Genomic DNA, 13,163 nt, shown 5'->3' on the forward strand with positions numbered 1-13,163 from the left:
AAACATAGTAGGACAACGCTTGACAAAATTGAAAATATATGACAATTGAACGAATTTTTATTCACTAATTTAGACCTGGAACAGAATATGAATGGATTGACAAAACCAATTAGAAACGCACATAAAAAGCAGTAAAAAACAATGTCAAAATGCTACACGACCACAAAAACCTGAAGCGAGAAGGCATGTTTTTGTTCAAACACCGTTCTCATTCTACACTAAAATTAGAGCAAAACAATTTCAGGCCGCAAGAAGAAGAGATTTTTCGCTTCAGTCCCTTTTGCGGCTTTTCTTCTACTTCACTGCAAAAATCATTAAAAAGTAAGAAGAGATAAAAATAGACTGCGCGATAACACTATTCTTCAAATTTTTTGAATTTTAAAAAACAGGACAACTATAATAGCCGGTTGAGGCGGCTATTTAAATTAGACTAATTCAGATCTCATTTTTGATAGATTCTGTTCCTTTTGATAGTCCTTTGCTGAGAAACTGCGGTTTAAAAGCACTTGAGAACAATGAGCAAGCTAATACCTGTCTAAAATTTGGAACTCATTTCTATACTACAGCAATTTCAAGATTTTTGAAAGCGTGCGGATGATTCATGAAAAAACTAATTTGTTGTCCAGTTTAAGTTAGATTCAAATAACATACCCGGCAAATTGCAAGAAAAAATCCGCCATTAATTCTCATAACGCCAATTGTGATTGAAGGAACAGAATAATAATAAAAAGTGAGTTTCGTGAAAAATTAAAACTATTGTTAAAAAGCGACTACTTTGATTGGATTTTGAAGTTATGCATACTCTTGTTCATAATGAGAGGATGCAGGGCTAGTATTAATGTTAAAACGCATTAGAGATGTTGAATAAGACTTCAAGTGGCAGGCATCTAAAATTAGGCATTGTAAAAAAAAACAGAACCACTATAATAGCCGGTTGAAAAGCTGGGCGGCAATACAAATTGTACTAATCAGATTTCATTTTTGATATAGATTCTGTTCCTTGTGATAGTCCTTTGCTGAGCAACTGCGTTTTAAGAGCACTTTGAGAACAATGAGCATGCTAATACCTGTCTATAATTTGGAACTCATATCTACATTTCAGCAATTTCGAGAATTTTGTAAGCGTACGGATGATTCATGAAAAACTTGTTCAGAAATCGAAAAAACTTTCCAAAAGTCAAAAAGCGTTCTAAGTTGGTGTCCAGTTTCTAATCGAAACTGGACACCAACTTAGAACTTAGCAGGCAAATTACAAGAAAAAAAGCCAACATCGATTCCCGTAACACCGATTGGGATTGAACAGAACAACAATGATAAAAAATAATTGTTGTACACAAATATTTTAAAGTGCAACTAATTTGATTGGATTTCATAGTTATGCATACTCCTGTTTCATAATGAGAACATGCAGGGGATAGTATCAATGTCAAAACGCATTGGGATGTTAAATAGGACATAATTCAAGTGGCAGGCTTCCAAAATTGGGCTTTATGGGTTCATTCTGTTTCTATTTTGATTTCGTTTTTGAATGCTGATTCTGCTCACTTCAATTAGCTTTGGCGAGCAATTTAAAAGCACTATGAGACTAAAGCAGAAAAGTGAAAAAGATGCCCTACAAAAAATGTCGAAAAGGCTGCATAACCATTCGTCTTTTCGCTCCACTTTCTTTTTCGGCGTAACCAAAATAATCGCTTCAATTTCACTTCAAAAAGCATGAAAAAAGTGTGGGAACAGATCTTAGAAAAGACTGCGCCCTATTACAATTCAAATTTTCTGAATTGAAAAAAACCGGACCACTATAAAAGACGATTGAGAAGCTGAAGGCGGTTATTTAGTTTATACTAATTCAGACTTATTTATTGATATAGATTCTGTTTATCTTAGATTCCTTTGCTGAGCAACTGCGGCTGAAAAGCACTTCGAGAAGAATGAGCGAAGCATGAAACCAACCTGGAAGTCAAAGATTTACTGCAAAAAGTCGAGAAAATCGAAATGTGGTAATGCGAACAAAACCAAACACGCAGTGCAAAGTGCTTTGAAACAGTAGACCAACTTCTGTTTAAAACCACAGTGAGGACAATGAGCGAAGGAGGAAACTAGCCATGTAATTTCAAATTGATTTAAATCAAAATGTCGAAAAAACGGCCATATGAAAGAAATACACGTAAAATACAAGTATAAACACGAAGTAAAAGAAAAACTAAAGGGCCGCTATAATAGCCGGTGGTGAGGATGAAGTCAGCTATTGAAAAAAACTGAGAAAGAAATAGGCAGAATTTATCTAAGTGTCAAACAATGTTCTAATTTGGTGTGCAGAATCAGTTAGATTTTAAAAATTAATGAGACTACCTGGCAGACCCATTAAAAGAAGTACAAAATCCGCTGGAATTGAAATGACATCAAAAATGAACTCAAAAACATCCCATCCGATAGCCAATAGGACGTATCGTTAATGAGACTAAGTCACAAAACAACAAAAAAACTACAAGGCGCGAAATCCAAAATTCATGCTTTTTGGAAACAACTCAAGTCAAAGATGTGAAAACCATTAAATTTGAAATGAAATAACTAGATGAAATTAAGTATTCCTCCATAGAAAACCAATGAGAAAAACCGTTAACGAGAGTAAGTTACAGAACAACAAAAAATTCCAAAAAATGGGCAAAGAAAAATCAATAACGATTTTTAAATCAAAATAAAGTCTTAATGTACTATCTGAATTTTAATGGTTTTCACTGAGTAAAAATAACCCAACAAACCGCCCTTATTAAGCAATTGAACAAAAAAATTCTGAGAGCCTGAAAAACAGAATTAGCCGAAAAAACTTCGAAAACAGAAAAACTAAAAATTGTTCAAATTAGGCCTATTTTCTTCAAGTTAAACAAACTTTAATTGATATAAAGAAAATCAAAAGCCCATAAAGACCAACATTAAAATTAATTTCAACCAAAAAACACCCAAGAAAATAAAAACATGAAAAAAGAGGAGTACAAAAACCTGAATAATAAAGCTCTGAGAAAAATTAATAATTTTCTGGGTTTTAAAGAGTCACATATGAGGAAAAAAATCATTATAGCTTCTTTACCTTTTTCCGTTGAGGATGCCGTCGTTCCAACTGCAATCGCTGGTCGCGCCAATTGCCTTTTCTGATCCTTCCAGTAGAAAATTCGCAGTTCACGTCCCACTTTATAGCTCTCAACGCCTTAACACACCCCAAAATCAAAAACACAGAAGTTTCAGATATTTAAACTCGCAGCTCTTGTATTTTCATTCGGATTTTCGAGTTCACGAAATGTTTTCCACTAGAATTGTATTCATATTGTTTGTATGGTTGACAGGAAAAATTGTTAAATTGAAGTCTTGTACTGCTGCTGCTACTGCTGCTATTGGTATTGATATGGGAATAGACATAATCAGACAAGCATGATAAAGATGAAAAACTATCACATGACAAATTGGTCATTAGTTCTCATGCCTCCCCATTCTTTCTAGCAGAGTAATCGCAAGAAAGGATAATAAGTACACATTCTGAAATTTTCGCGAAAACTATACTTGAAAAATTAAACAATACCTATATATGGATTTCTCTGTTCGAGTGACAAGCAGAGCACCTGAGCGTGAACAACTTCCAGTGTCAGCGACTGACAGAATTTATGAAGGAAGCTGTACACATCTGCTAGCTGATACTCTTTTGAATTCAACTTGGTCTGAATTGTAGCTATCAGATAGTTTTTCTGCAGTTCGTGCACCAGCGGACGACCTAAAATGATCGCATTTCTCTAAGATATAAGAGCGCTTTCATACAGCTTTACCCAGGTCGAGGTGACCAGACCGAAGTGACCTCTGATCAGACAATCTTCAAGCGCACACATGTTCCCGGTGCGCTCAAATTACATGGTCTGGAAAAGGCTTCAAGCGCACTTTAGTCTGGACAGCGGTCTGGAATGATCTTCGAGCGCACACTCGGACGGTCTGATCAGAGGTCACTTCGATCTGGGACGGTCTGATCAGAGGTCACACTTATCTGGGACGGTCTGATCAGAGGCAATTTCGAGCGCGACGTCAACCTGGGTACCCACATAGCACTAGATTCTTGGAAAAGTTGTCACCTTAATCTCAATGAAGTTGATGTGGCTTGCTACATCGTCTAATATTACGATTTAACAATTATTTTATATAATTAACTTCCATTTGAACTGATGCTAAATATTTGTTGGATTGGAACTCAAATGCTGCATTTATATCGCGTGCCATTTATTAGTGTTATTTGATATATTGTGGACAAAAAGGACAGTATTTCGAGATCAAAAACTGAATCATCGTTACTTCCCGGCTAGCAATGAGCATTTAAACTGAACAGGAACGGGACTAAACAGTCCAAAGGGCGTAAAAACGACCCCGAACTTAACTGAATTTATCGACGTGAATTGCGGGGGCAAAAAACTAGGGTCGGAGCGTTCAAAGAAGTTGGAATTAACTCATCCCAAGTTCTTGGAACGAAGTTTAATTCATTAACATCAATTACGCCTCATAGTCAGTTTCGATAAAACATAACCGACTAACGTCGGGCGAATTGCTCTCAAACGACCGGCGAGCAGTTGGCTCCGTCAGTAGCTAGATACGGTTTAGTGAGGCTAGCTTTAGCTTGATTCGACTCTTCAACTATTAGTTTTCTACCCTTGTTAGTAAATAATTCAGATAAAAAACTGATATTTTGAAAATTGCAAAATATTGCAAAATTTAAAAGAGCTTCCCGATTTCGCAGTGAAAACGTTCAAAACTACTTTTTGTCTCTGAAGTTATGTCAGTTAACCCATCTGCAAGACTTGAAAGATTCGTTGGCCAGTAATAATCGTTAAACTCAGAAAAGGACAAAAATATTCAAAAATTTTGAAAACAATCGCAAAAATCTTGCTAAAATTCAAGATACTAAAATCTTATTGTCTCAATAAGATTTTAATAACTTCTTGAGACATTAAAAAACATGTAAAGATATAAGAACCAATTTCTTGTCTCAAGAGACTATCCAGTATCCCTGTTTCAAGCTTAAAATAGTTTCACAGTCTCATTAAGCTTCATAAACTTGAAACATAATAATTTTCCAAAAAATTGAAAAATAAATTTTATCAAAAAATTGCTAAAACTGGAGTCATTAAAATATGGATACCCATTCCATTAACTCTAGAAACTATGCGACAGCTTACCATCAAGCCTTGGAGGAGGTCCCTATGACCCTGGTGCCGGAAAAAATGATAAAATTCAAAAGATTCAAAAACTTGAAAAAATTGCAAATATTTTTTAAAAATTGCTGACAATAAAATCTTGAAAAACATTTCATTACATCTAGAAGCTATGCAGTAACCTATAATCAAAACCTAGAGGACATTAAGTGGCTCTTGAGACTGAAGAAACATAAAAAATGACCAAAATTATTAAAAAAAAAACAAAAATTGCAAGTTGCATAAAAACTGCAAAAAAAATTGTGACAAAAAAAGCTGATAACTAATCCATTTTCAAAAACACTTTCCAGTAACTTTTTATCAAACCCTAACTGAGATTTTCTGTTGGGCTGCAAAACCTGAATATTGACAATAAATATCAAAAAAAAATGAAATAGTGCAAGTGTTGTAAAAAAAATATGATAAAATTTGTGGTGTTGAAATCTTGAGAAACTTTTCATTACATTTAGAAAATGCAGAGTAAGATATTGTGAAACCCTAGAGGACGTTACTTGGCTCTTTAGAGGCGGGAGAAACCTAGGAACCGACAAAATTTTTCGAAAAAAAAACTTGAAAATTGAAAATTTGCTAAAATTTGTGATAATAAAAAGTATACAACTTTTACATGGCCAATAAAAATTTTAAACTATGCAGTAGCCTATTGTAAAAAACTAGATGACGTTCATGGACACCTAGGGCTGGACGAACTCAAAAAATGACAAAAATTTTCAAAAAGCTTGCAAAAAATGTTAAAATTAGTATAAAATTGCATGTTTCTAGCGATCGGTTGTTCGAACGTAGCCACGGTGGGGGGGGGGGGGGGGTGTTGGGGGGGGGGGATTCAACAGTGGGCTGATAGAGAGGGAGGGGGTGGGCAACAGTGGGGTGGGGCAACGGCGCTGTGCGGGGGAGGGGGCAATAGTGAAAAGTCAAAAGCATCAGACGAAACATCGGTCAAGCAAAAAATCGCATTAAAAAAGACCGACAGGAGTAATATAATTGCTACAAACTTCGTTTGAGAGTAATTAAATATACATTTAGAAACTATCATCTAGATGGAAAGTGAAATCAACAACAGCAAACAAACAGGCGGAAAGTTGAATAAACATAGCCGGCAGATTGCCGGAATAGCTGCGAAAGAATAGACCTGCAGGCCATATAATAGAGATAGAAACAGATAAAGATCTAAATTGACAAAAAAATTGACGCCGCTCAAAAATCTAGGTAAAAAACATTCAGCGATAAATTAATAAAGCTTGTTAAAATTCATTCCGCAGAAGCCTCTTATTAGGGACCTTTACTGCACAATTGAGTTCCTTTGACCTTAAACAAATTCAATTTAAACTTAAGTTTTAAAGTGCAAAAGTCATTTTATTGAGTGAGGTAAGTCACGTATGATCAAAGTCTAATCACGCAAATAACCTAAACAGTTTTGCTAAAGCGAGCGAGAAATGACGTTACGCGCGCAAATGCCGTTAGTGAGAGGAAGAAGTCATTCAGAAAATTTGACTTTTTCAGCTTTGCTGTGTGAACAAATGTAAAACGAAAAAAGAGCGTCAGACGACGAAACAAAAAACATAGCAGGACAAGTCCTGACGTACAATTCAAAGAATTTTCATTGACTAAACAGAAAACTAGACCAAGAACGGACTATGAATGGATTGGGAAAACCATATAGAAAATCCGATCCAAAAAATCGAAAAAACTGAAAAAATCAAAGTGAAATTGCCGCATGTGAACAGAAAACCACTAGCGAGAAAGCGAATTTTTTTTCAAACCCCGTTTTCTCACTCTACTTTAAATTTAGAGCAAAAAAATTTCACGCCGCAAAACCACTCGCTTTTTCGCTCCACTTCCGGTTTCGGCGTGACGAAAATCACTACTCCAATTTGACTTCAAAAATCATGAAAATGTGTGAACAGATCTTAAAAAAAAGACTCTGCCCCAATACAATTCAAAATTCGTTGAATTGTAAAAAACCAAGAGCACCGCAATATAGCTTCGCTCAGCTTACAGCTTCGCAGCTATAACAAGACCATCCGGACCATATAATTGCTAAAAATTTCCTCCGAGAAGAATGAAAATCAACATTCAGCGACCTGTCGTATACATGTATATGAGATAAGTGTCAGCGCAAATTTACTGAAAATTAGCACTTAAATTAATGAACCTGTCAGTCATGGTATAATCAAGACAAACCTTCACCAACAGCGTCGTCTGCAATCAAGAACCGAATGTCGAGGAGCCTCCAAGGGAGAGAAGTCTCCACTCCGAATAGAGTCAAGGTGACTGAGAACTCATTCTCCACTGTGAATGTCACTCTTCCGTCAGACACTGTGTAATTTGAGAATTCTTTGGGGAAGTCATTGCTTAAATACAAGAAAAAAAACTTTGACCCCGCATTCGGAAATGACTTCGCAAAACTTTACCAAACATAAATTAAAAATGTTAGCTGCGCAGAAAAACATAGCATAAGCTAGCAGTATCCCAATAGCACTAGGAGGTGGGACCGTTAGAATCAATTTTAATATCTTTCAATCAAAAAATATTCAATCTGTCTGTTTATAGTCATGAGTTCTTATATGAATATAGCGAGCTGTCGCCCCTCGTCATTTTTTTAAAAACTGTGCGATAAAATAGTTGCAAACATTGTAGAGAGAACAATCAGAAAATCGAGGCTTTTTAAATATTCAACATTCACATTTAAGATATGTGGCTAGAGCCTAAGTTCTGCTACCTTCTCTAGGATATCTAAAGCTACTCGACTCTAATGCAACCCCTTTCGCTACTCATTTTCCCCTGTCTCAGTTACTTCTACGCTAGTATGGCTTAGCCACCTGCTCTAGTCGTTTCAGCAATTCTCGCTTCGCTAGTCGGTTGTTTTAAACTAATCACTCCTGTTGGTTTTTCCATTTCTGATCCCCATCTTACTACGTGCATATTATTTGCAACCTCCATAACACGTGTTATATCAGCACATGAGGATTTGCTGAACTGACGCACAAGTGGGTGCCATAGTGTACAGGGGAGGAGGGGGTAAATAACTTATCATCGCGGACCCAAGTATAAATTTGTTCCCACATACAACTGAAAACAAGGAAACTATTCACAAATTCTCCCATGTTAGTAGTAATGAGCGTAAACTAACTCGACTAAAACAGATGGAATTATGCGATTCAACTTGTTCAGGGTGGCTATCTTTTCCTCTTTGGTCGCTTGTTGAGGCGCGACTACTTTCTCCCGAATGGCACAGGGCAATCTCGGGTAGGACCCAGTCGACAACACATCCACTGCATGAGGTATATAGAAGGTGGGTAGCTTTGCATTCGCTGTAACGCAACATTAAGAACTTAATGGTTTACGTATAAGAGTTCTGAAAATTGATTAAATAATTAAATCAAAAGCAAAAAGTAAAATCCCCGCCAGTCCGGAAGACTAGGAACTCAGCGGACTCCGTTTTTTTCTTGTGGGTTCAGAAGATAAACTACCCATAGGACGGGTTAATTTCGAGGTGGGGCTATTTAAGCCTAGTGGGCAAGAAAAATTTACTCTAAAACAGATGAATACATTCTTGAAAAATATCTGCTCGAAAGAGAACGTCTGATTAGTTATTACCTAAGTCTTCATTGGCCATGATATGAAGTCTATCAGCTGTCATGACAAAGTATGATGCCTGTGTGTGAAGGAAATGAGTCATCTGGGCACTGCCATCTACCCTAGAGGCTCCAGCAGCCCACTTGGCCAGAGCCAACACCCTCACTAGCATCTGTCTGGTCCTCACACACCACTTACACAACTCCACCTGTGCAATCCAACATTATTATAATCTTTCTAATGAAGAACCAACGGAAGTTAAGCAGAATTTATTTATCCGAATCTAAATGTTACATCAATATAATTAATATGTCAATATATCAGCACAGAGGGAGACTCGGAAAGGCTATGGGACGGGTCTGTAGAGCCCTCAGAGTGCGTGCCTACACTAAGAACTATTAATTAACGTAGTTTTAAAGAATTTAATTTTTATTTATTTTTTTAGGTATTGTAGAGGAAATTATACTGATGGACAGTACATTTTTTCTCTAACTCTAATATATCGTTCAATAGTATTTTTGTATTTGGTTACTAACATTCAACATTCTTTTGAAGTTGAAGTTCGAAAACGTCCTGTATTCTGCTAAGATGAGAAAATTCTACAAGTCTTCAGAATAATCCAGTGGGTTGAACTTTTCAGAAAAGTCAAATTTACGGTCTCCTACCCCCCCCCCCTATCACCCACATAGCGGGCTCTGCTATGTAAAGGCACAAAATTTTAATCGGGAAGTGCATAATGCACTGGGGAAGAATAGCAGAAAAGATCCATTTCACCTTTCGTTCAACGTCCGGCTTCCGGGGTAGCAATTCCGTGAGCACCATCAATTCATGATACGCAGTTTGAATTGCTCTCTCTATGATCAGTGACAATTTCACAGTCTCCTGCTGAGGCACACCATCAATGGGAACAACAGCAGTCGGTCTCTGGAAATTCATTCACCACTTCGCTCAAGTTCAATTTTTTTTCTTTTTAAGATACTACTAACATATGCGAGCTTTGCAATACATTGCCGTTTCAAGTTCGATTCATTGACGAAAAAAGGATTCAGGAAAGGTTGAACAAGCTGCTTTCGGTGCCTCCATTGAGCTCTAACTCAATAAACTCATTCTTGATTGAAACTCCTTAATAGCGCAATCTTCGAAAGGCATTAAAACTAGATCCATACCTCCATCTAAAAACTTTTAAAAATGATGATTTCATCTTCTAATCTTTAGGCACTAACTGCATTGAGCTTCAGAACATTAATTTCAGAACAATCATAAAAATTATAAAATGCATCTGAACTCGCACCTTTTTCAATGAAAAATATGTGTTGATGTCATACTTATCTGTCAAAAAATTCATCATCAAGACAATGACACTTACGTCTTCCATGACTGCATGGCCAGCCATTTGAGTGACCGATGGATCGAGCGAGGGTGGCAAGGGTCCACTGTTTGCAAGAAGAGGGTTGTTGGACTGACCCGAACTACCCACTAATGCAGACGTGCTCATTGCCATAGAAAACTGAAATAGTTGCTACAACTAACAAGGAAACTTGAATTTTTATGGATGCATTTGAAGAAGATTAATTTCTACGTATAAAGTATACAAGACAACAAAAGCAAGACAAAGATGAGCTGTGTCATAACACAATTGCGGCTATAATTTCGAGGGGAGGTGTTCCAGGGAGGGGTGGTATAATAGGAAAGGCTTATAATGGAATATGAAATACGATTGCGCTTTATTTTGAATACACTCGCATTACGTAATTACATGAGACAGCTTAAGTTACGACCAGGGTCGACAACGATGTTCAGACCGTTAATTGGTGATTCGCTTTTCAGCAGCTCTATGAATTTCTCGTAGTGACCTAGACCAACACATGATACTGGGCATATTCCAGCGTGGGGGGCAACGTCCCAAAGCGGATTCGAAGCCATCATTAGAGAAGACTTCTAAGATTTTAAGTGAAAATTTAAACCGATTCCCGTGCACTTTTTATTTGACTTTGAGTGGTAAACAACCACCAATTGAGTTCAGCTGCTTCAAAACATGAAAGAGAACAACTAATTTCAAGAAAAACAAAACAATTGGGATATTTTTTTTCATTTATAAAGTTTTTTTCTAATTCCATGGAACCATTCCATGGACATAAAAAATCTCAAGCTCTACCTTTTTGTAGATTTTTACGATATTGTAGAACTTTACCATACTGTCGATTTAAACTCAGAACTATAAAACTTAAAGTAAAGAACACAACTAAATTTGTTTTTAAGCAAAATATTAATTTGCTCTTCACGTTGGACTCGGTGCAATCTGGAGTAGCATTTTTCTTGATTTGACGTTAATTTCATCAAAAAAGAGACAAAAACAAAACAAAATGCTTAAGTCGTTTCGGAACCAAACTCAAAAACCAAGTCGCCATCAATTAATCTGACAACATTTCTGCTAAGAAAATTCTTCCAGAACAATTCGAAGAAACACTGATAGAGCCAAACCTTGAATAGACTTTCTCCCGGAACTTTCCCATGCACTTTTTATTCGACTTTGAGTAGTAAACAACCACCAATTGAGTTCAACTGCTAAAAAAATATGAACGAGAGAACGACTAATATCAAGAAAAACAATACAGTTGGGATATGATTTTCATGAGAGGGACGTCAACAGAATACGAACCTCCCTTCACTCATGGAAATTGTCTCCCCAAGAGTTTCAGCGAATGAAAATCTACAAAAAAGTTAGGCTTGGTCACTAATTTGAAAAGTTGATCAAGCAAGAAGTCGTTTCGTACTTTTTATGCGTCCCACATTTTTGTCAAGATTTCACGTTTGATATCACACTAGATTTCAATTTTGATCAGTTTTCCGGTCATTTTTCCCACTGTTGCATTGAAAACAAGCAACCAAAATGGTTTAAAAAAATGGGCAATCAACTGAGCAAACTTCTTAGAAAAAATTATTCGAAGCCTTAAGGCATGTTTCTTGGACAAATTTATAGGATACACAATTTTTTCCGGAGAAGAATTCTCTTTCAAAGAGAAAGAATTCACTCTTCAAAAGCGATAAGTAAAAAACAGGAAACAGTCACAAAAAGAAACGCCTTTCGAAAGCAGGATTTTTGTTAAGAACTATAAATGATTCAATACAAAGAAATAATTTCATAGTCTGTTCATTTTTTTAAAAACCATAAAAAGTAACATTGAGCGTGACACAACAGAGCCTGCTGACACCTTCTGTCACCTGTTTGCCCCTACAACAATACCAAACGAAACTTGAGCATATTAAAAAAAACCATTACTAAAGATGATATGTGAAAAATACCAATTAACGAGTTATCAAAATATTGGATGCGAACAACAATTTCGACGACGATTAAGATTAGGAGTGAGATCCGGTTTTGATTGACGAGAAGAAAGAGAGTACGAACTAGAAATACCACGAAAATAACTCTAAAAAACTTGAGTTAATGGGAAAAAATTCTTTCACAATATTCAGAATTGCAATGTAACTATAAATTTTAATTGAAATCTCTTTGAGAAGCAAAATTTAGGTCTAAATAATTTAGAGTATAGATCTGGGAAGCCTTCGATAAATCGAGCTCGACCTCAAGCACCCTCGGCTTCGAGCTAATTGGCATAGGCTTCCCAGAACATATACTTAGTGACTAGTAAGGCGTAGGGCTCAAAGTGCTGCTCAGCCACTTAATGCCCTCTGGACGCTACCTGTTCATCTTGTTTTTGAGAACAAAAAGTCAAAAGGGCTAGACGAAAAACGGTCAAGCGAAAATCGCAAAAAATGACCGAAGCACAATAAATGCAACAAACTGTTTAAGAGAAATTTATAACATCGGAATACAGCTATCGTGATATAGCATCCTTAAACCGAATACTGAACACGACCAGGTTCAATTAGAAGTACCGACGTCTTAACTTTTGTGACCAACGATGGTAAGAAAACTTCGAAATTATGCCAGATTCAGCTCTGACCTCATTTGGACCAAATATGATCTCTATGAAACACCAGTTCATACCAAACCAAATAATTTTTTCAACTCAGCATTCACGGCTCAGCTATTTATCTGCATCATTGAGTAGAAAAATCTCAGCACTAAACAGGACGAACATTGATTTAAAAGTATGAAAGCAAAGAACTTCGGGTGAGCGTAAAGTACAAACTTGGAGTTAAAGTTTACAGCTTTGAGATAAATTGTCCATTTTGCATTGAGCCCACTTTGGATGCATTCGGTGACAAAGCTGTCGTACATTTGTATTTTTACAAGGCAAGAAAAAATTCGCGACCGGTTCACAACAGCCTGCTCAACGGCTAGCATCTCCAGTAGTCGAAAAACAAAACCATCGGTGATAGCCA

General features: G+C 36.5%; 2 protein-coding genes across 3 annotated transcripts in view; one reads left to right on the forward strand and one right to left on the reverse strand.

The window, feature by feature from the left end:
• LOC142354710 (mediator of RNA polymerase II transcription subunit 14-like) overlaps positions 1 to 10,316 on the reverse strand; it is a 51,108-nt gene extending 40,792 nt beyond the window's left edge. For both annotated transcript variants that reach the window (XM_075407082.1, XM_075407081.1), the window contains exons 1-7: positions 10,180 to 10,316; positions 9,588 to 9,737; positions 8,835 to 9,021; positions 8,368 to 8,548; positions 7,419 to 7,588; positions 3,572 to 3,760; positions 3,086 to 3,202 (exon numbers count right to left, since the gene is read on the reverse strand). In XM_075407082.1, coding sequence (XP_075263197.1) covers positions 3,086 to 3,202; positions 3,572 to 3,760; positions 7,419 to 7,588; positions 8,368 to 8,548; positions 8,835 to 9,021; positions 9,588 to 9,737; positions 10,180 to 10,314 — 1,129 coding nt within the window. In that variant the 5' untranslated portion in view covers positions 10,315 to 10,316. The remainder of the gene's footprint in view (positions 1 to 3,085; positions 3,203 to 3,571; positions 3,761 to 7,418; positions 7,589 to 8,367; positions 8,549 to 8,834; positions 9,022 to 9,587; positions 9,738 to 10,179) is intronic.
• The window catches only part of LOC142353881 (multidrug resistance-associated protein 1-like), a 653,144-nt gene that overhangs the window by 162,611 nt on the left and 477,370 nt on the right, over positions 1 to 13,163 (forward strand).

Source organism: Convolutriloba macropyga, chromosome 15 (assembly GCF_964194025.1).
Source record: "Convolutriloba macropyga chromosome 15, txConMacr16.3, whole genome shotgun sequence".
Lineage (NCBI taxonomy): Eukaryota > Metazoa > Xenacoelomorpha > Acoela > Convolutidae > Convolutriloba > Convolutriloba macropyga.